At 49.7% G+C, this 22,398-nt stretch overlaps 5 protein-coding genes across 5 annotated transcripts; 3 read left to right on the top strand and 2 right to left on the bottom strand.

The window, feature by feature from the left end:
- Nucleotides 1-251: 251 nt before the first annotated feature.
- Nucleotides 252-1,902, top strand: KD926_003695 (tRNA threonylcarbamoyladenosine dehydratase; the record flags this gene model as incomplete). Its single annotated transcript, XM_053094930.1, has 3 exons — nt 252-410; nt 476-578; nt 641-1,902. 3 exons carry the CDS (start codon nt 252-254, stop codon nt 1,900-1,902), a joined length of 1,524 nt encoding a protein of 507 aa, XP_052950347.1.
- Nucleotides 1,903-8,189: 6,287 nt separating this feature from the next.
- On the top strand, nt 8,190-11,149 carry KD926_003694 (Aldo/keto reductase family protein; the record flags this gene model as incomplete). The annotated part of the gene is made up of 6 exons (XM_053094929.1): nt 8,190-8,643; nt 8,916-9,049; nt 9,353-9,498; nt 9,964-10,244; nt 10,297-10,622; nt 10,670-11,149. 6 exons carry the CDS (start codon nt 8,190-8,192, stop codon nt 11,147-11,149), a joined length of 1,821 nt encoding a protein of 606 aa, XP_052950346.1.
- Nucleotides 11,150-15,505: 4,356 nt separating this feature from the next.
- KD926_003693 (putative serine/threonine-protein phosphatase) lies at nt 15,506-16,935 on the top strand (the record flags this gene model as incomplete). Its single annotated transcript, XM_053094928.1, has 3 exons — nt 15,506-16,055; nt 16,145-16,626; nt 16,687-16,935. 3 exons carry the CDS (start codon nt 15,506-15,508, stop codon nt 16,933-16,935), a joined length of 1,281 nt encoding a protein of 426 aa, XP_052950345.1.
- A 444-nt stretch (nt 16,936-17,379) lies between these two features.
- Nucleotides 17,380-19,414, bottom strand: KD926_003692 (LCCL domain protein; the record flags this gene model as incomplete). Its single annotated transcript, XM_053094927.1, has 2 exons — nt 17,380-18,823; nt 18,870-19,414. The coding sequence occupies 2 exons, from the start codon at nt 19,412-19,414 to the stop codon at nt 17,380-17,382; spliced, it is 1,989 nt and encodes a 662-aa protein (XP_052950344.1).
- Nucleotides 19,415-20,131: 717 nt separating this feature from the next.
- On the bottom strand, nt 20,132-20,881 carry KD926_003691 (MARVEL domain-containing protein; the record flags this gene model as incomplete). Its single annotated transcript, XM_053094926.1, has 5 exons — nt 20,132-20,174; nt 20,235-20,284; nt 20,345-20,532; nt 20,593-20,752; nt 20,819-20,881. 5 exons carry the CDS (start codon nt 20,879-20,881, stop codon nt 20,132-20,134), a joined length of 504 nt encoding a protein of 167 aa, XP_052950343.1.
- Between the last annotated feature and the right edge of the window lie 1,517 nt (nt 20,882-22,398).

Here is a 22,398-nt window from a genome sequence, read left to right as displayed (position 1 = left end):
GAACAAGTCAATCCGACAGGCGTCTAACGTGAATATGGTAAGTGGACTCTCTTTGGTTTCACGATGGTGTGATTTAGTTCGGCCACGTCCGTCGGTGACCACGTCACTGGAAAGCCATCGGGCATGTATTTCTAACCTTTCGTCGTAGATATTCTGAAACCGAAAGCCCCCCGCCGGAGTACTTAGGATTGAATCGGGGAGAAAAAATTTGAAAGACCACACCACCCCAACAGCATCAATTCTTGAAGACAATGTCATCCCATAATACACAGCTTGCCGCCACCGCTGTGCTATCGGGAGCCGCGGTCGCAGGCGCTATATTCGGCTACCAGGCATACAAGCGAAAAGAGGCGGTGTCGGAGCTTAAAGATTCGATTCCGGACATAAACGAGAGACATCACGCAGAGAAGGTGATTTTCGCACCGTGATGCAAAGCGCAGCATGGCTCGGCAGCTAATAGGGAAATTCTGCACAGCTTACAGAGTTTGGCGGTGCTTCAATTGCGCCGCAATTGAGCAAGGAAGATCAGCGGAGTGCAGCTCTCGCGCGCAGGGCGCAACAAGGCGATTACGACGATGGTAAGTATGAGGGTTTTCTTTGCGACTTTCTGAGACAATTTGCTAACTTCTTGCTCACTTAGATCTTATCCTTGAACAACTTGCTCGAAACCGCGTTTTCCTCACCGATGAAGGCCTTGCGAAACTCCGCTCCTCGTTCGTGATAGTTGTGGGATGTGGTGGTGTCGGATCGCACGCGGCCGCTTCTCTGGCTCGCTCGGGCGTGTCCAAGCTCCGTCTGATCGATTTCGACCAAGCGACGCTGTCCTCGCTGAACCGACACGCGCTCGCCACCCTGGCCGATGTGGGAACCCCCAAGGTGCACTGTATTCGCAGGAGACTGGAGCAGATCACCCCTTGGACGCAATTCGACTGCCGCAACGAACTCTTTGGAGGGGAGGTAGCAGACGATCTACTGGCTCCGTGGGTATTCGAGGATAGCGACCAGGGCCGAAAACCAGACTATGTATTGGACTGCATTGATAACATCACCTCCAAGGTCGAGCTGCTGCACTACTGCCATGCGCACTCGATCCCGGTGATCTCATCCATGGGCGCCGGATGCAAGTCGGATCCCACGCGTGTGACGGTCGGTGATATCTCCGAGAGCACGGACGATCGTCTCTCGCGCAGCACCCGCCGACGATTGAAGCTGCTGGGCGTGAACTCGGGCATCCCCGTGGTCTTTTCGACCGAACGCCCAGGTCCTGGCAAGGCGACTCTCCTACCCCTTGCGGAAGACGAGTTCTCGAAGGGCGAAGTTGGTGAGCTCAGTGTCCTTCCTGACTTCCGGGCCCGGATTCTCCCCGTCCTCGGCACCATGCCCGCCGTCTTCGGCTATACCGTCGCGAACCACGTCATCTGCGACATCTCTGGCTACCCTATCGATTACAGTCTTGGCGGCGGCGGCAAGGGCCGTGAGAAGCTCTACGACGGCATCCAGACTTCTCTGCAGGGCTTCATGGAGCGGCTAACGCGCGTCGACGCCGGCCGGCAGATTGTTGGCCTGCGACTCCCCATCAGCAAGGAGGACGTCGGTTACATTGTGGACGAAATCTGGCGAGGAAAGAGCGCCGTCAGCGGCTTGCCCAGCCGACTGGTGCTCGCGCCTTGGGCGCGCCCTGCTGAGGGCTTCGCACCAGACGCGAAGTGGGAGAAGGAAGGACAGCGATTTATTCGGCTCCCGTTGGCTGACCTGGTCTGCATGACCAAGGAGGAGGCCGCTGTGCATGAGAAGCAGGTTCTTTTGGGCGGTAAGACACTGGAAGAGGTGTACGATGCGAAAATCATCGAGAAGGTGAACCAGCGAAGAGCGGAGGTAGAGTACTACGAGCAATTTCGATAATGACCTCTCTTTTAACGCCCAAAGACGCTTCCTGCTACCATTTATGATGACATCGATGTTTGCTTATATCATATTCATGTGTTGTATATTAGAACGAGAGATTCTTTACTTCAGCCCATCTTCTTTTCCAGTATTGGTGATATGCAACATGCGTAATATTCTGGATCCCTATCTAGGAGGCTCTGTCGACGGCGCTAGTCTACATCAGGCGATGGAGGCGAAGGTCCTTAGGGCACAGGATAATATGCAAGTTGCACTGTCTGTCGCACCCCAATTCCTCTGCAGAGGTGATCTGGATCGACAGTCCCTTGCATCAGGTGGTCGTGTCATACGCAGTACGACGTCCGACCAAACTACGCCCATAATAACCTGGGAGATTTTGAAATTACATGTTGAATGCTCTTGTTCGGTTTGTTAAGGACATCGACCGAACCGCAGAGGATCGATTTCTGGCCTCAGGCCAGTCCGTCTATAGACCATAGTTAGGCCCTAGGGTCTGTCAGGTGATCCACAGTGGGCCACGCCTCGCGATCCACCGCGCATCTCTCTACCCTCGAGGCAACTGTATAAGTACCGCCCCCCTCACTGTCCTTCTCACTGTCACAGTACATCTCCGTTCTCTACGAAGTCTGGATAGAGACCTGCATATGGATAGCAGGTTCGCGATCACCTATCCCAAAACCATCCTTGCGATGTCCACGCCAATATACCTGATTCATCGACATCAGACTTCTAATTTCAACTTCATAGGATCGTAGAGGCACTCTGAGCCGTCCTGCCATGTCTTCTGAAAACAGAGGGATCACCCCTAGGCTTCTGCCCGTCGAAATATGGGAAGTTATATTTGACTATGTAAAATTTTCTCGCCGTTGGATTTTGACAACACCCAGTTAATGGATATGATGAATTACAAAAGCTTCGTTGGGAGTCCAGGGCCGCACTTCTATCGCTGAACCTGTCGTGTCGATATTTCCACTTGATGGTAACGTCCATCATTTTCAAAACTATTCATGTCCAGTTCTACAAGCGCTCAGAATCAGGCGTCCCTCAAAACTATGGATTCAAAAAAACTATCACCCTTCCGTCGAGGAAAATGAATGAGCAAGAAAAGGAGCAGCTGAGAGAGGCTACGCGCAAATTAAAATGCACTTTTCGAGCGAAGCGCATTCGTGAGAATGTTTCCTTATATCCACAGCGAATGGATTGGCAATCTGGTGACGAACCTACCCAATCTCCGGACCATCAGGTGCGCGGCATCTAGAAGAACAAATTCTTTTTGGTTCCTAGGACTGATTTAGCCAGATGGCGCGGCATCCCCTTCCCTCCGTGTTTGTTTATGAATCTTCGTGGCCGACAGGCACCTCCCGAGCTCTACTTCGAGGGCGCACTGGAAGAGATTGTGGGCAATGATCTGCTCATAGGTGCGCCTTTCATCAGATCTCTCAGCATAACCTACCTCGAGACCGACTTTTTTCCCAGCCATTTGGGAGTCAACGATCAACTGGGAGCGCCCCCGCGGTGCAGCGATTGTCATATTCTAGGACATAGGCGATTACAATGTCCTAATCGAGTTCCTAAGTAGTCTTTATATAGAAACGCAGTTATTTGGTTGATAAAGACTCTAGTATTTGGCCCATGGGCAGAAATTGGATGCGGGTGGCTATTCCGCTTGTGTGGCTATCTCGCCTATGAAATACGTTATTGTTTGGAACACAATGATGCCCGGGCAAGTCGCGTCCACTCGTGGCACCAAAAAAATTCGGCAGATCGATTGTGTACCAATGGGACAGTTACAATCACATCAATCGGTTTATGCCGGTGAAATGAAACCCGTCGGTGACACTTCCGACCAAAACTGCAAGGAAAATGCCCGAGCATGACCGCATAAAACTAGGCCAGCTCCACATGATCGCTGCGATGACCGGTCATCTCGTCGAAACACGGTCAAGACAGAGGAGACATGCCACGACTTTTCTTTTCCTTTGAACAATTCGACCGATATAATCATGACTTGAATTATGATAAGGCTCAAAACTGGGGAATTCCGATCCGGTCGTCGACGAGATGGATGTTGGATATCGAGACCGGCAGGAAATAATACCCGGGCATCTTCATGATCCAGGTTGGTCTGGATCAGGCCATTCTCTGCTTCGGACTATCTTGACTGTGTCTACTTCAGACCGACCTCTTTCTTTGGTTTTATTCTGCCAGGACCATCGTCACTCTCAAGTAGAACATAATTAAACACAATATGTAGAAAGCTATGGATGAAATTGAGAATGTCGTGTAGATACGTAGGTAAACATGTCCGGCCACCATTCACCAACACGGCCTTGGCCATTGTCCGGGCAAGATGCAACCGTCAGAAATTCCCGTCGCCCGCCCGGTTATTCTGAACGCTAGTCTGAAGTGCATACGTCTTCCAACTCAATTAACATACAAAGCTTTTTTGTGCGCAATAGCATACCTCACGGTATGTAGCTGTAGACTTGTTAGGTACGCGACACGCCGGCGAGACGGCAATCCAGCATCTCGGCCATTGCCGAATTTTTCTTGGAAACATGATGCCGGGCGATCCCTTTTCACGGCGGGCAAGTCGAATTGATTTGGTCCTGTTGGTCCTCAGGCAACAGATGGTGCCCGGGCAACCCGACGTCGCGTTGTGTGCAATGAATACCAAGGCGAATGGCGGGAAGAAAGGGGAAGACGGTTGAATGCGATCCCGCGGCACATAGCAGGCAGCGGGCCAGCGAACGCTAGATTGAACATGCCTGGCCATCTGTATCAATCCTTTGCCAAGGCAGATTCATGATTTTCTTTCGAACCAAACCCCGGAGCTTCGTCTGTAGCGTTCACGCGACCTGAGAAGCCCAGTATATTGGCCGGGTTATGCATAATCATTCCCGCTTGGACATATTCAGTGTCTGCAGGCAAGAACGGATGATGCAGCTCAACCGCTTAAAAAAAGCCAATCGTTTTGTTCTGCCACCTTCTGATGCCGTTGGTAAGGGTAGATCTGTGCTGCAGGGTGAGAGAATCGGATGGTGGCACACCTAAGCCATTTCCTCATTCGATCCACGTGTTTTCGCGTTTATCCAACACCACAGCCGAAGTGGTAGGGATCTGCGTCCACACACCTGGGCTTTCTGCAGAGCGCCTGACAAGAACTGTTACTGTATCTGCTGCCTGTAGTTGGCACTCATAGGCTTGGGACCGAATCTACTGCGTCACAAGTTCTGCACATGTGAACCAGCCTAGATCTAACCTCTCTCACCTTCAGGGCAACATACCTCAACCCAAGTAGACTGATATGATTCGGCAGAATCCGAAACCACTAGATGATACATACAAGATGGTATATTGATTTGCAATCAATTTGGTTCACAACATGCGAACGAACTTTCCATCTGAGCAGCCAAGTAACAAGACAGAATCTACCACAGGCCACGATCGCCAGAAACAATGGCTGAGTGTACACCGTCAAAATCAGTGAAAAGCTTGCCAGCAGGAATCGGTTTGGCTTCCTCGCGTTCGAGGTGGGCAGCGTCGTATAGCGCCGTTGCAGTGGCCACTACAACGCTGTCTCTGGCCACTGTTGCCTCTAGCCAGTTCAACTGCCTTCGAAACACCCGTCTGGATACGACAGTCAAAGTATCGCCTGGAAGAAACCGTTCATAATATTATACGCTGAAGTTCCGAATACACCCCTGATCGCTGAATGTCGAGAACATCTGCAAAGCAAGTCGATCAATAGATGGTATCCTGCGACTCGTCGGTCTTGAGGAACTACAGCTGCGCCTTGGACCGTGAATCCGACTGTGGGCTGAATTGCCAATGTTTTCAAAAATTGTTCCTCCAGCGCGGCGGATGTATTCAGGTCCAGTTGGGAGATAGCTTCGGCGAGCGTAGAGAGTTCGGGAACGGGTGGCAGTCGGCAGCAGGGGCACTCCAACGTAGACGAGACTGGATCAGACTCTGAACCTGAACTCTCGGAGAGCTGGGGTGGGATTCCTGGAGCAGAGTCGACGGCGCGGCTGGGGTTGCTGGCCGTTCAACAGGATGGGACATGGTGTCGACTCAAGCAGGCAATTCGCAATCGAACCAGCCGTCGGGCTTCAAGTTTCCCAGTAGGGCACCTGTTTATGGTGGAGAAGGTCTCGAATGTAGGGACTGATGGCAGATACTGAGTTTATGTAGGGTTGAAACTGCTCAAGCGCTTGGGGCTGATGAGTATTGAAAGGCCTCAAAACTCGCTCTTACCCGGCTCTTACCTCCGCATCGAGAGCCAAGCTTTTTTCCGTCGCCATCTATGCTGCCTGGAAATTCAGATCGTCAGGTGCAATGCCCTCAGATTAGGGAGTTGACATTCTTCACTGCCACAGGGCGGGCCATGTTCAGCTGCGTTGTTGGAAAACCCTCATGTCTGGCGTGCAACGACGTTGCCAACCATGTCAAAATGCGCTGTAGAAATCTTCCCCGAATGTCTCCGCTAATGTCATCGGCGCTCTGGTTGATGTCCGTCTATTCCGCAAAAACTGAGTGTTGTCCATGAGCAATTTGCCATCATTTATGGAGCCTATACTCGAGCTTCTTCAGGCCTTTCATAAACGCCGAAACTCGGCGGCAGAGAACGAACGTAAAGGTCATTGGAATCCCAACAACATGCACTCAGCAAGGAATGTTGCTTTCGTTGCGGCATCGGGCACACTTGGAACCATGGTTTGGGAAAGACTCCTGGCGTGGGAACATTCAATGCCCTAAGACGTGCTGGTTCCTCCACTTTTCCTGCCTTATTCGTTGCACGAATCTCTGGTGTCAGTATTAGCGGTAGCGGCATCCAATTAGGCCATCTGCAAAATATGCAGCATCCCAGAAAATCATTACTCTAATTTGCTATGTTGTTTTGGGGAGTTATCTGAACCCCTACATTTAAGGATGATTAGCTGGGACATCAGTTTGCCTCTATGGCTCGTTTTCACATAGTCACGCCATAGACAACTTGTGGACCAAAAAAAAAAAAAAAAAAAAAAAAAAAAAGGGACATTGAGTAGGAGACTATTTAATCTCGGATAATCGAGACAAAAAGTTAGACCCAAAAATATCCTGCATCGCCCAATGAGCCAAACGTCTCCACTCATCACCTAGGATATACCACAAAGCGCGAGCAATCTGAGCCCCCCTATCTCCAAGACCCCAGAAATGCCTCAGCCGATGTAAGACAACACAGTAGTAACACAAAATTACTAACGCCAAGGGGTCGTAGCTGCGCACCAACTCAACATACGTTGACGGCATCCTGATCGCGATTCTAGTAGCGGAAGCCACAGCGCTGAAGCCCCCTAATACTTCAGCCAGTCCATCTTGTATGCAATGAACGGTCCTGAGTAAGTCACAGCGGATATCGTCTGCACCATGATCATTAATCATCCGGCGCAGTTCTTTGAAAGACAAACGCGCATCTTCTGTGAGCCTCCACTCTGAGCCTTCCCATTGGAGCAGTGGCTTCAATATACTGTTCTTTAGGTAGCAAGCGGCTTCCTTTAAGATTTGATGTACCCTGGGCAAACACAATTACCTGGCAGATATCGTCCACAACCATTCGCGGTTCAATAGAGCGGGGCGCTTGAGGATATGCAAAACCATAAACGGTGAGGATACTGGCAAATGCGAATACGGCAACGGAGTTAGACCCTTTAATATCATCAAGGGTTGGGCGAAAAATGGCCAAATCTATAGCTAGCCTGCAGGAGGGACTACGTTTCGCAAGGGACGATATCTCGCAGGCGATCCGGATTCTACAGCGGCACCAATCTCAACCTGAACCCCTGGGAGGCGCTGGCTCTGAGACAGCTCCTCGGTGCTGCTAGCTTTACACGTGCCGTGGCCGAGGAAGTAGAGTAGATAGTAAGTCATTTTAAATACCCAAGTTAATCACGCCCGAACACCATTAGCCATGTTAAGATAAATGATAGTAAGGTTGATTCTTTATTAATTGACTTGAGGAGTTATCTTTACATGGGCGGGATGTATAAAGCGCTCTTCTAGTTAAACAGGTGACTCTCTGCCACCTAAATAAGCGATCTTGTTCGGCATCTCCTATCAAGACATCTAGAAACCCATTGCCAAATCGAGTTCATCGGCGTGTCATCCTGCGTGACTATAGGAAACCAATTTACAAGGCAAGCACTCACCAGACCCTGCTTGCCGCGTTAGAAGGCTGTATTGCAGGGCATCAGTCCTTGCAACAAGCAGGGATCCTTCATCGAGATATTTCAGTCAACAATCTCATGATCAACGGGGATAAAGAGAACCCTTCATGGCCATCATTCTTGATTGACCTTGATTTGGCAATCGAAGAGAAGCGGGATGGTGTTTCTGGAGGAGCAGATAGAAAGACCGACACGAGGGCCTTTAAGGCAATTGGCTCACTCCTGGGCGAGAAGCATTCTTTCATGCATGATCTTGAATCATCTTTCTGGGTGATCTTTTGGATATGCATCCACTATGAGGGACCAGGTAAGGGACGAGTCGTGGCGAGGTTTGACAAGTGGAACTTTGTGGATACGGACGAGTTAGCTGGTATGAAGAAAGGCGAGATATATGAAGCAGATTTCGCAAGGTTCGCGATTGAGTACTTCACAGAGCTTCACAGAGTACTACCAACCACTTATCTTATGCATCAACACACTTCGCAAGGAAATCTCCTAATGGAAGGAGATGGGCGAAGGAAGATTCAGGATTGTATGATCGGATGAAAGCCATCCTACGGGGCGCCCGAGAGGACTGAGAATGTTAGAGCTGTAGTTTTGTATTGTGACGCCATGTCAGAACCATGAATCTGTTGAGACAGGCTATGATGAAATGAATAGAGCGTGAGGGTCGCTTGACAAATCGACCTTGGTTGAATTTGCAGAACATTCAGAGTTGACTGTTGAACCATAGGACTGATTTTACATGTGAATCTGCGGGTATTTATCCTTGAACGAGCGAAATAGCCACTGATAATGGTAAAGTCACGATCACGCCGGGGATGGTTTTGATCCCGACGCACCAATTCGACAACGACCTCGAGAATATTGCCATCCTCATCCATCGGCTGCTTCATCTTTACCTACGATACAGAGGTCGCAAGGATCACGCGCTAGAGGTAAGTCGCGGCGGTATTGCACACAGAAGTGCCTTCTAGGCCTGATTAAAGGAGGAAAATTGGATCGGAAATGTCCCAACGTGTCTGGCCACGTGATTGATCGGCATCAAGTAAGTCGGACAACCCTCATCCGATGCCTCAGCCAGCAGCTTTCCAGTGATATTTTGCGGCCTGATACGAATTTTGGGTGCGAATCGCTGTACATGCACGGTAGATGTGGGGCGCTTTTCAAAATCGCTCTGGTCTCAAGGTTATACATTTGTAGGCAAAGGCGCACCGATAGAATTTGTGGACCGGATCCAGAACGAGGAGCTCGTGTATTCACGTCTTGCCCCAATCCAAGGGACATTCATGCCAGTCTTAGTTGGCGGCCTACGACTTCGGCGCCGGTTCTCTTATGACGGGATCTCCCTGATGTGTATGGGCTTTGCCGGAAGGACGCTTGCGCAGTGAGTGGGTCGATCTGGGTAACGGAAGATAGTAAACCCGGAACCGGTCAATATCAAATGACAGCGACATGGCTGTATGGCCTACTCAATCGGAGTGAAATGCTTGAATTCTCTATGAAAAGGGGTTGAGCGCTATCTAACTGAGTTGTGTGGGTTTGCCAAGCCGCCATATAAAGAAGGCGGACTGCGGCGGCAGTATCGCCAACATCAAATGCCCGGCTTGATAAGGCCCTTCTTCCAGTCAATATAAGAGCTGCTATCCCTCCTCAAACCCTCAGATCAAAGACGACATCGGTACAAACCCCATAATCGCATGCCCCAGAATCAAACATATCTACAATCATTCTAAGTTACTATGGCTGCTCCGCTTAAGCGGCATCGTACATCTTTGGAAGGGGTCATCTTTCCTCCATCCCAACGCTTGGCGCAGGAAGAGCATGACGAAGCCACTAAGCTTTTTGACAGGCTCATGGACGATTACGAGCCATTGCAGGCATCCAACAATGATTACAAACCAATAACGCTTCTACGCCTCACGAAGGGGGGGATCAATGCTAAAGACAAGTTTCTGATACTCTTTTTCTCTTTCATCGAATACGAACGACTTGGAGTCAAACAAACCAGTCTGGCTGAGACGCTCGTAGGGTTACAAGGCTTTCAGGGATGGACTTCCGAAGAACGGAATGTTCTTTATCGGAGTCTAGTCAACTTCGCTGATTATCTGATGGATAACTTCTTTCTACCACGTATGTCGCTAATACCTAAGTACCTGAACCGTGGAATGCTTACTTTTCTTAGTTAAAACATTGGCCGCAAAGACTCCTCAACCTACGCCGGCATCAGTTTCTCGTCTGAAAGAGTCAGGACAAGCTATTGGTACCCCGCAGCGCATCTCTAATTTGCGGAAAACATGCCTTACACGTGATCGGCATCGATGTGTGGTAACGCGAAAATTCGATGTCAGGGAGGCTGAAAGGCGATACAAGTCTGATGGAGAAAACGTGCAGGATGATGACGGGAATCCTTTACTGCCGGAAGCCGAAGACGCGACTAATCTAGAAGTAGCGCATATCATTCCTCATTCTCTCATGTCTCATAGTGACAGTGCCGGAGAGTCGATACTAGTACGTCATTATTGATATTTTCGGCTTTCTGCTGACAGATCTTCTAGACTGAGCGAAAACAAATAGCCCACAAGATTCTGAAGATGTTCAACCCGGGCGCTGTCTACCTCATCAGCGGGACTGACATTGACCGGGAGATGAATGCGCTCACTTTGACCCATGATCTTCATCAATTGTTCGGTAATTTTGAGATCGCGTTCGAACCAGTCCAGGGTCAGCAATACACGTACAAGATCGACTATGTCAATACAAATCGCGGATTTCGAGCCCAAAAACTTCCTGTTACCCGTACGCTCTATATTACTACCGACAGAAGTATAGACCCGCCTTTTTCCCAACTTCTGGAACTGCATCGTGCTATCGGGCGTATTCTTCACCTTAGTGCTGCGGGTGAATATCTCGATAAATTTATCGAGGATATGAAGGATATTGAAGAAGGTGAAGTCTTCTCGAACGGGTCTACTCGAATTGATGATTACGTTCGTTATAAACTTGCGTCTGAATTTTACCAGATGGTTGTTTGCTAGGGATGGGTGAGGTGATCGTTGATAATTACAGGACTGTTTAAGGGCCTCACAGTGAATTGCTTGTATGCTACTGTTCTCTGGCTTCAGACGGCTGTCTCTTTATGGCGTAATGTATCGCTTTTCTGTATGCAAGCCCATTTCTCGAACTAACTCCTTGGCACTCCGAACCTGACCGATTGTGGCCGCGGGAGTTGACTAATCCAGCATTTCATCACCTTAAGCCGAAAGCATCGATTGTCAATTATTCAACATAATTGCATCTTATGACGAAATGAATGATCAATTATATTGCATTTTGACCATCATCTTAAAGCTCTAGAAATTGCATAAAGATGAGCTGAATTCTATAGTTAGAATAATCAAGACCTTTAACTAACTAATCAAATCGGTGGAGATCACGCAAGTTAAATAAGTATTAACTATGGGGATATGACTGTTGTTCTAAGAATTGACCCGGTAACCGGCAAATTGCCCGAAATTTATTCACCCATTTGCCCCGTGGAAGATCAGTGGATTTGGAATAGGTCGTACATACTGAATGCCACTTGCTGCCAGAAACCCCCTGGATCGACGAATAATGCCAGATACTGACCAGCGATACAGGAGGATCGTCAACAAGGTAGTCGGCGAAGTTGACTAAAGCGCTGATCTGTAGGGGCCTAAATAAAATGTCCCGGGCGACGATAATCCTTTTGATAGTACTTTTTGGCATTTAAGAGATTCCGCGTAACAAATGAACTTGCTGCGGTTTGGTAGACTGTCCTGTGGCAGCCGAGTTAGTCACACGGCTCTTATTTTATACCGGTCCGTCGCCTATCTGTCCTGGAAGCGGATGATTGGGAATAAGTAGATAAGCGAGGCAAAGATTTAAGTGGTCGTTCAACGATCGAGTTATTCGATGCTTCCCCGTTTACACAGACACAGATAATGGGGTCTAAGCAAATAGGACTTTTCCTCACCCCTTCAATCCACCGTATATCCAAGATAAGTCGCCTACCGCTCAAACGTGTCGGTTGTCCTACGCGACTAATCAGGAAGCCCTCAAGTTAAAATCAAGTTGAACGGCTTGTTTATTGATTGCCCCACATTTGTTGCGTTGTGGTTTAGATAGAATGCCCCTTACCCGAATTAGTCGATTTATATTTAAAGGTAGGATGAGCAACTTACCACATTGCCTAGAAGCCCGCTACTGGCCCGCTAGACAGCCAGATAGGTTACGTAGCGTAAATCTACTTTGATACCACTTATTTGATATAAACATGCGCTGCCACATAACCAGTATCCTAGTGACCTGGCTGTCCTGGAGAATCTAAATACTTGAACCTAGCCTATCCCAAAATCTTGTGTCTGCGCATGATTCCGGCTTTCTAACCGTGGACACACTTGCCTGCCGAAGCTGACAGTCGCGAGAGGACCACGAAGTATGCTGAGGCCTAATTGATATACCGTTTAATCTAAACCCAGAGTATGTACTGACTTGTTTCAGCAATAACAGGCTCTATCTCTTGGGAATGAATTGACAGCGACGAATGCGCCTCTAAAGAATGGACCTGTTCCTTCTTACTATATAGCGGTCATCCTCTCCCTTCCCAATTTAGAGCGGTTGAGACTTAAGTTTCAGGGCAAGTCTAGAAAAAGATATAGGCTGCCCTTCCACTTGCCCGGCAACAGCATTCTGACGAGCCTCCGAATTCTCACCATATCGCATTTCCATATTGATTCCGAACAAGCAGCCGCGTGGGCACAGTGTCTTCGGCACGGAAAACTACAGCAATTAACCCTTGAAGGATCCGCTAGGATGTACAAATTGATGGAAAGACTGCGCGCTACCGGCTGCGTCTCGAATTTGGAATCTTTCACGATACGTCTCACCGGTGATTACTACGATCGTACCCATGTACCTCTTCGTGAATTCCTGCTGCATTTCTCCCACCTGCGCGCCTTCTCGGCACACGGGCTCCCAAATATTCTTCTGGAAACATCTTCGCCTGTTCCGCTTTCGACAAGACGGCTTTATTCGATTCGAGAGTCGCACTGGGAAATCATTTCGCGACTTTGCACCCGAGAAGGTAAAAGAACTATCCACCAAGCTTCCGTTTGTTGAAAGACTGGGTATTGAACTGCGCTTTAAGAACAACATTGTGAGTGATCAGCCCCTATCCCATCCATTCCCTCTCGGGAAAGAAGATTCGTAGTGAGGAAAATCGTGTTGACTTTTCTCCGAGACAAGCCTTACAATTTCCTTAACGGCATAGCGCTGTTCCCAAATCTCAGATATCTAGAGCTGAAAACGGCTATCTATCATGTCGAAGACATCTAGCCCAAGAAGGACTGGATCGACGCGTCCGTAGCCGAACAAACATTTCGGTATGTCGACCAAATCAAGACCGGAGTACAGTTGGAAGGGCTTGACATCAGAGCCGAGCCATGGGGACATTATCACCGATGTATCAGAGAACGAAGATGCTCACAGGCAAATGCCGCCTTTTGGCTGTATATTTGCATCTCGGCGGGATATCCAAGTGCCCGATAAAATACATGTGTTCTCCTTACCGAGCAATGCACACATCTTTTGAATCCCGCTCGGGGACGATGCGTACGAGCAAACGATGTACGCAGCGGGGCTGTGGGATTTGAAGGCGAAGACCGTCTACGGGCCGCCGATCTTGAGAAACAAGTTGATAGATGTCTTCTATTGATTTCTTCTTTCTTTTGTTCTTTCTTCCTTTCTTGGTTTTGTCTTGATGTTGTTGACCGGTTAGAACCTTGCTCGACAGCACCATTTTCGAGGGCGATTTATTGGATACAGCTATCGGACTCTGGTGCTCGGAGAAGATAAGGAGAGACAATCTAGATATGCATGAACTTATCGACACATGTACTTTCCGAATCTATCGTGAGTATACCTTGGCGTTTCTTGCTTCAGAGATTCAAACTACTGAGTAGCGTACTTTCCTTGTATGTACGGACACAGCCCATAACCATATATAAACCCACATTTTGTTGACGTATAGCGATACTGCAAGGGCTTACCATTGCCTAGCCTAGGTTTTTGGTCTAGTTGGCAGTTATCGAACTTCAATAACATTCACCTCAACTCCAACTATAAAAACCAAGATTAAACACAACAAGCCTTCAGCCACAAGCCAGCCGCAACCCAAACACAGCCATAACAAGCAATCAGTTATCAACCATTAATCTGAATATCTATCAAAACATGCATTATCCATTATCCATAATCCTATCTAAGTACTGCACCGCCCACCACCTCACCTCACCTCAATTCAACCCAATCCAACTCAACATAAACCCCTCCCACCCAATCACAATTCCTACTCCATACGATGCGATCCACCAGGGCAACAGCCAAGAAAGCACGTCACATCATGTTCAATTTTTCCCGCCCTAGCGATGCAAGGATTGATCAACAGATGGATAGATTCGACAGGAAGTTGGATTTAACAACACACAGTCAGACGTATCCCGATTCGTTTCATCTTGGGGCTAATACCGGTCTATAAAGCATCCGACCAGAAAGGAAACCGGAATAGGAGACAACAGATTGTGTATCGTATATCCGTATATCTAGTTTCAGCTAAACGACACTAAACGAAAGCACAGCCTCGTTGGGGACGAGGACCGGGTAACGACTACTTAACCGTACAACGCTGCGGGCAGGGTCTGAGCCTCGTGTAGCCCTACGGGGCCGACGGGAATCGAGTGGGAATTACTAGTCCTACTAGGTACTCTAGTCTCGAGTTAAGTGTCCTCGATGGGCAATGTTTGTGCAATGTGCATGCTTATGCCGTAAGAAAGGAATGCAGATGCCTGGGGTAAGGTAAAAGAAGCGTAATCGTACCGGGTGGATTAGATAATCTATAATTAGTACGACCCCGCTAAACCCGCCCGGGGAAGGCGCATTCCCGATCGGCGATAAGATTCGTCGAGGACCAAGTTACGGATTACCTAAGCGGTAACCCGATCGGAGGCGTCCCAAGACCCAAGTCACACTCTCCTCTCTTGTCTCTCCCTCTTCCATTCCCTCCCGCTCGGTCTCCGGTACTTCTCTTTTCCTCCGTTCCAAACGGGAATGCTCATCGCTCTTTGCCTTTGCCGCCTCACGTTCCTGGTACCTTGACGACCCTTTCTTCACCTCTCCCTGTCGTCGTTTGTGTCGGAACGCAACCCCCTATATCTGGAACGCCTTGAAACAACACCGAAAAAAAGTTGAAAAAATTATCTTTACATATACATACCTCCCGACAATTCCAGAGAGAGAACAAGAGATAAGAGACCTGGTTGTCTACTAACCTCTCTCTTTCTCTCTCCCTCGCCACCACTCCCCTAAGTCCCAAGATGACCAACTCCAACTATACAAGTAACGAGAACATCGACATGTCCGACGACACCTCAGACGATGGCTTGTACCACCAGTCCTCCGGTCCGTCCTACCGACTGGCCAGATTTACCCGTCCCCTTATCGACTACGTCCGGAACGAATGGCAAACGGGCACCAAATACTCCCACCTTCCGACCTCCTCTACCTCCGAACGCTCCGAATCGCCTCGCTGGGTGCAGATGATCACCTCGATCGTGACGGCGCCGCGATTCCGTCGTTACGTCGTCGTCTACCTGACCCTGCTGCTCTCGTGTTTCGTCGGCTGGAAGTTTGTGTTGTCGCCGCGCCTGCAGGAACATTCGGCGCTGCTGCGATCGCTCGACCCCAACGTCAAGGATGAGGTCGGGGGCTGGTTCGGTTCCAACGCTTTGCCGACTTTTGATAATATCGTGCAATTGAGAGACTTAGATCCGTCCTATCTGCCTGCGGAGAAGGCCGCTGGACCGAATGAACTCAATCAACGGCGGCTGATCATGATCGGCGACGTGCATGGGTGCAAGGAAGAGTGTACGTACAACCTGTCGCTCCCTATCCCCCCTTTCTCTTTCCATGGTTATTCGGAAGTCGAGATACTAATTTTAATATTGTTGCAACAGTGGAAACCCTCCTCGAACAGATCGAATTCGATGAAGAGTCCGACCATCTCGTTTTCACCGGCAACTTGATCGACAAGGGCCCCGACAGCTTAGGTGTCGTCGATCTCGTCCGCAAATACTCCGCTTCGTGTGTCCGCGGTAACCATGAGGATCGCATCCTGGTCCTTCGGCACGACCTGATCGCCGCCAAGATTCTCGAGGATACTTCGCAAGACGACGAAAACGACTTCGGGCAGGACCCTAGCGGCCGGAAGCTGGCCCGGAAAATGACCGACGAGCAGGCTAAATGGCTGGATACCTGCCCGGTGATCCTGAACATCGGCCAGATTAAGGGCCTTGGGCAAACGGTCGTCGTCCACAGCGGTTTGGTTCCTGGCGTCGATCTGGAGAAGCAGGACCCCTTCAGCGCCATGACCATGGTCACTATCGACCTAGAACGTCACGTTCCCAGCTCGTCGCAGGTCGGCACGCACTGGACCAAGGTTCGTCTTCTGATCCTCCCTCTACTCTATCACCCGCAGAATGCTAACAACATTTTCTAGTTATACAACAAACAACAGTCGCTCTTGTATTCCAGTGTGGAGAAGACCGTTGAAGACCCGAAGTCCATGCTGACGACTGTCATCTATGGACACGACTCGTACAACTCCCTCTCCCTGAAGACATACACCAAAGGCCTCGACACCGGGTGCGTCGAGGGCGGTAAATTGACAGCCCTAGTCATCTCCGACGGCGGAGAGCAGAAGGTCGTCCAGGTGGGGTGCAATGATTATAGCAAGAACTGGACATAGACGCCGCCTGCTAGAGTGCTTTTTTCGTTTCCGATCTGTGATTTTTTCCTCTTTTCGATATCTCTTGGGTTCTCGGTTCTCCACTGGTTTGGAGTATATAGGTAATTTCCCTGTATAAGCATGTTTTGTCTATGCTCGGTGTCGTGGCGCTTTGGTACCTTTGGGTTGCATTCACGGGGTTGATTTCAGTCTCCGCAAATATATGCATGAAGATAGTTGTATCATCTAAAATAATTGATATCGAGTAATTGCCCAAAATGGCTTTTGCAGATCACCTATAGATCAAATGGGTCCGGGGAGAGTTGCTTTCCAATTTCACAGCCGTGTCTGTCGCTCCCAATGTAAGAATACTATACAGTCGGCGCCTTCAGTCAACGGCACCGGATATAATCTAAGAATAGTATATATAAATGTATCCAGAATTTCCAAGAATAGGGACCCCCTTCAGGTACGGTCCGTTTGGTTCCAACTTCCATCGGCATCCCAGGTTACCGGTTGGGTGAAGTCCTCGTACCAAATCCCGCCCAAATCTTTGGTGTTGACATATCCAAATCGAAAGTACTCCGGCTCATCGGCCCTGCGGCGAGTCCAGTTGAATACACCTACCGAGCCATTGTCTGCTTTGAAGGAGTGGAATCGCTCGACGTCGTTGACCAAGACGCTGATGCCGTCAGCCTCGGGTTTCATGCCGGCGAGGTCAAATGCAATGTTCTGCGGAGTGAGGACGAGAGGTGGACCAATCTCCGGAAGAACACTGCCCAATTGAGCACCATCAAGCAAGGCACCTGGCGTCTGGAGGATGCTGTCGAAGCCCCACCGTGCGATGCCATTGATGAAGAAGCCCACTAGCAGCCCTTGGTATAGTAAGCTGGGGCGAGTTTGCAAAGTCGTACCGGGAATGAACAGGAGACTGAGGATATAATGATGGATGCGTAGGTTCATATTCGGCACAAGAAGCAGGGCGACAATTCCGGCGACCATAATTCCGTATAGCGCGAGCATCCGGGGCATTCTCCCTTCGTTGCGAAAGGCAATGGCTTGGGCGACCACGATCAACACGAGAACGCCGACAATAATGATGAGCGCAGGAATGGCGCCAGGTTGTTGTTCGATGTCGTGAGGTGTAAGCCGGGAAATTGGGATTTTGTCGAACGTGTCGGTGTTGAGCGCTCCAACCCAGCAGGTCCCCAGCCAAAGGGCTGTCTTGTCCCAATGGGCGTCCAAATCTTTTAACGTATGTCGAACGCAGAAATAGTACATCGCCCATCCGCCGAAGGCACAAGGAATCAACCGGCCTAATGCGGTGGACACGATTTCGTAATAGTCGGGAGAATAAGGTGGGTCAGAGGAAAGGGCTACCTGGAAGTATACTATAAAGTAGATCGCGGTATAGAAGGCGGCAGGGGAAGTAATGAAGAGGGATAGCACCGTTGTCACAACCAGAGAGAACGCAAACAACGACCAGCGAATATCCTGACATTTGAGGTTGACATCGCCATCGTCCGATTCCTCGCTCCCAAACGTGAATGACAGGGGAAAGTTTGACGGGAAGCCAACGCTCGAAATGCCGTTTTTCTCAACGGGTGCGAAGTCGGACCGTTCCCCTGTGCGACGAAGAATACCGCACCCGCCCTTCTTGTCGCTGACGAAGCCCGCGTGCACCGCCGCGGGACAGATGGCAGAGTCACCACGATAGATGCCCGGCTTAGCGTCATCATCAGAAGCCCCTCCTATGACCAGGCTCCGATAGTTGATTTCTTCCGGGCCTATAACGTACGGTTCGAGTACCATGGCTGCGGCGCAACTGGAAGGGCATCGGAATGCAAATGCCCCATTCTCAAAAGGGCGACAGTTATCGCCGTTGAGACCGCAGTTGGTAGCATTGGACCTACAACCGTCAGTCAAATCCAAAGCGGAAGGAAATTAGACCATACCACAACCGAGCTTGACAAGAAAGCTTCACGGGTTTCCCATAACCTGGTATCTCCTGGCCCGCAATCGAGGCATGCAGAAAGCTGAGAAAGATGACCCCCCAAGCTCCCACAGCACCCAACAGAAGCCAGACCTTTGCTGCTCTCGTCGGAAAGTATCGATCGACGAGACGGCCGGGGGCGGTTTGGGCCCGGTAACACAAAGGCGTGATGTGATACTTATGCGGAGGCGAGGGCCCTTTCATCCAGGTGCCGATCCTCGACACGACGGAGGAGAACCGACCTCGCATCTTTCCCGGAGCAAGATGCGGCATTGGCACTGGCATTGGCATTGACGTCGGGAGCAGGGGCTCACTCGTGCCCTCTCCATGTCGTACGGAGTCGGAACTCCCCCGCGAAAGGCTCACAAACGGACTGCTGCCCGAATCATCATCCTCGGGGTCAAGGGGTTGGAGAGGGAACTCCTGGGGATTGCGGGAAATCTTCTCGAAGGAAGTGGCCCGGGAGCCGGAGGAGTCGGGGGTGCCTGAATCCGAAGGCATAGTCATGGATGGGCTTCCCTGGGCCCGGAGAGGAAGCCACGAGGGACGCGCCTTCCCGCCACGCCACGCCAAGCCCTTATATAATCGCCGAGGATCTTACTCCTTTGGGAGGTGCCATTCTGGTCCGTTCGATCATAATCGCTGGGCGGGAATATATGCGCTGTATCCTGCAAGAATCGATAGTTGTCCTGCGGCAGACCATGAGTGGCGCTGACAGATATATATTAAAGGTTTCAGGTGTATGTATCCATGGATGTTCCATCTAAAAATAGCAAAGTCAAACTTGTAGGGTAACTATTCAATATGCTACACATCTTGTCCAGCTGGAATACGGCAAGCCATCATCTATTTGTGAACTAACAAAATCAGAAAATACATTCAGTGGAAGATATATTAGCTAGTACTCTGGATTATTAAGTACTGTAGATCAACAAAACGAGCGACACATAAAGCCTGAACACGCCGGCAGGGTGGGTATCTGAATAATTATCAAGAACAAGATCATCACGTCATTCCCGGTGTTGGTCGTCTTTTTTTCTTTTCTTTTCTTTTTCTTGTCGGATTAAACGGCGAGTCGACTCGGAAACTGGAATTTGCGAGACTTCGTGCGTAAGGATCGTGACGGGAAGTATGATTTTCTAATGGTGGAGCAGAGCAGGGAAAACTGCTTCTGCCGTCTGGTGACAGAATAATAGGAGATGATGACGTATTGACATCTCCAGTTTAGACGGCAGATCGGCTGAAAAAGCCACGGCGACGGCCAGTGCTGCATGTATGTTAGCATCATGCATTCAGATACGGCCGTCATGTTAGATCAAATACTTACTAGGCAGCATCGGTGGTAGATCTTCTGACGCGGAAGGTGAACCAAATACCCTGACGCCACAACAGTCAGCATCGATGTCAGATAGTTAGACGGAATGAAAGAATACGAACCACGATGCCGGAGACCAGCCAGACAATGGCAGAGATAAAGGCGAAGGCTTCCGCCGCCTTCCAGCGGCTGCAACTGTTGTTGTGAGTAATGCCGCCCCAGTGCCAGATGCTGCCACAACTAAGTTTGTGGATCGCATCGACGAGAATACCAAATGCGGCGAACCAGGCCAGCGAGATGACAATATCAACTGCACAACCGTTCATTAGCTCCTGATGAATATTTAGGGGAAAGGTGCGGGTCAGCTCACATGGCCAGGAGAAGAACGACGAAGAGAAAGGTATCAGCCAAATCAGGGCGAGAAGAATGGATAATCCGGCGACCACTTCGGAATAGATCCATCTAGCCTGTGGCCACGGGTCGATGTTGTCAAAGGCAGCGAGATAATGGCCGATGATACCTGCGACGACCTATTGAGATGCGGTCAGTACGAGTTTGATCGTTGTTTTTCTTTCTACGTATCGGAAAAGACATACGGCAGCGCAGACAATCTCCGCGACACGGAGCACGATAGACACGAGTCGCGACACGACAGGCATGATGGATGAGTCGGGGGACTTTTTACGGAGGGAACGGTTCCTGAATGAGCTGGAGTAGGTCAAGTAGTGGCGGTAGCAGTAGGAGGTGACGATCGCGACGGGTGAAAAAAAGGGACAAAACGAATGACGAGGGAGGGATGGGGGTAGTTTAAGTAGAAGATTTGCTATCGGACCAGATGATCTGCAGCACTTTCTACTTGGATCAACCCTTGCACCGCAATGACATCGTCTGGCTGGCGATCATTGGTTGCGCGGCACGGAAGGTTCTGCCCAACGCCATTGCTGGGCAAATTGGCTGATGCTTTCCTTCTTTCACCAATTGTCCCGGTTGTACTCCGTAGCGCCCGTACTTGCTTCACTGCGGACAACGCAGGTAGAGGGGGTACTCCGTATTCAGCTGGGAGTTGAGTTGTCCTTTCTTTTTCTCATCGAGTTTCTCGTCTACAAATAGAGTTTTTCTGCCCTCCCCAAGCCCAGAAAGCACGAATATTCCTGCCTCATTCCTCAGTCCTCACCGTGGCGCCAGTCCGCCGAGCTAAAAGTTAAGGTGCGCTCCAGTCTCCACGGCCCCCGTCACTAGGCACAGGTAGGGCTACCGAACCCACTTTGCGTCATCCACACCTTCCCGCCAGAATCAATAGTCTCGGTCGGAACTCTGACGGGTTGAATTTTCATCATCCCATTTTTGAGAAGTCCCGTGATGCCGGTCCCTGGCTTGCTGCTCACAGTTACTCGCTGTACTCCGTAGTGCTCCTGGTGAGTGCCGTACTGCCGGGGGAAGCTCCGACCCATCCCTACCGGCTGACGTCATGGCTCTGGCGGGAATAACGGCAGCCTAGCACCAGAATGGTCTGACTGGTCCGTCAGCCCTACACCTCTCTACCTGCTTGCATCATGGATTCTACGGAGCATTGTGGGCATCTTGTGATCGAGAGTTGCAAGTATGGGTACTTCGATACATCATTCGATGGTCTAGACATCTCGACCCGATCTTTCGCGTGCTCAAGCGAGTCATTTCCTCCCCCCCCTCCCGATCGGTTTCATGTGGAAGAACCCCGAAGGTATTTCTTTTTCTAAAACAATAGATATCGAATCGAGATCCAGGGTTAACATCTTTCCTCCACTATGTTCCTTGCATGATTCACCCAGACTTAGAAGTGTCCCCACATCGTACACAAAGGCTTTGGGAATGAAAGGTAGGCATTTTGCTGAATTCATTTTTCTCTAAAAAGGTTAGTATATGAAAAGAAAAAAAAAAAAAAAAAAAAAAAAGTGGATAATTTGCATGCTTAAAATCCAAGCATTCCGCAGCCCCTGGGAACCAGAACCTATGGTCGTCTCATGTAGTAAAAATCATCGATCTCGACCATCAAAAGTCTTTTCCATAATATCCGAGAGTAGTACTGATGTCCTGATGTCTCTTAAACTATTGAAAACAGGTGTTACAGACCCCTGTTCAACAGAAAGGCTACAACAGCGGGGTGATGACCAACCAAAGATAACTCAGCCGCACCCGT

This window comes from Aspergillus affinis (genome assembly GCF_023601865.1).
Source record: "Aspergillus affinis strain CMG 70 chromosome Unknown NODE_192_length_43456_cov_86_627815, whole genome shotgun sequence".
Taxonomy (NCBI): Eukaryota; Fungi; Ascomycota; class Eurotiomycetes; order Eurotiales; family Aspergillaceae; genus Aspergillus; species Aspergillus affinis.
The sequence above is the reverse complement of the archived record's forward strand: the minus strand, read 5'-3'. Positions and strand labels throughout refer to the sequence as shown.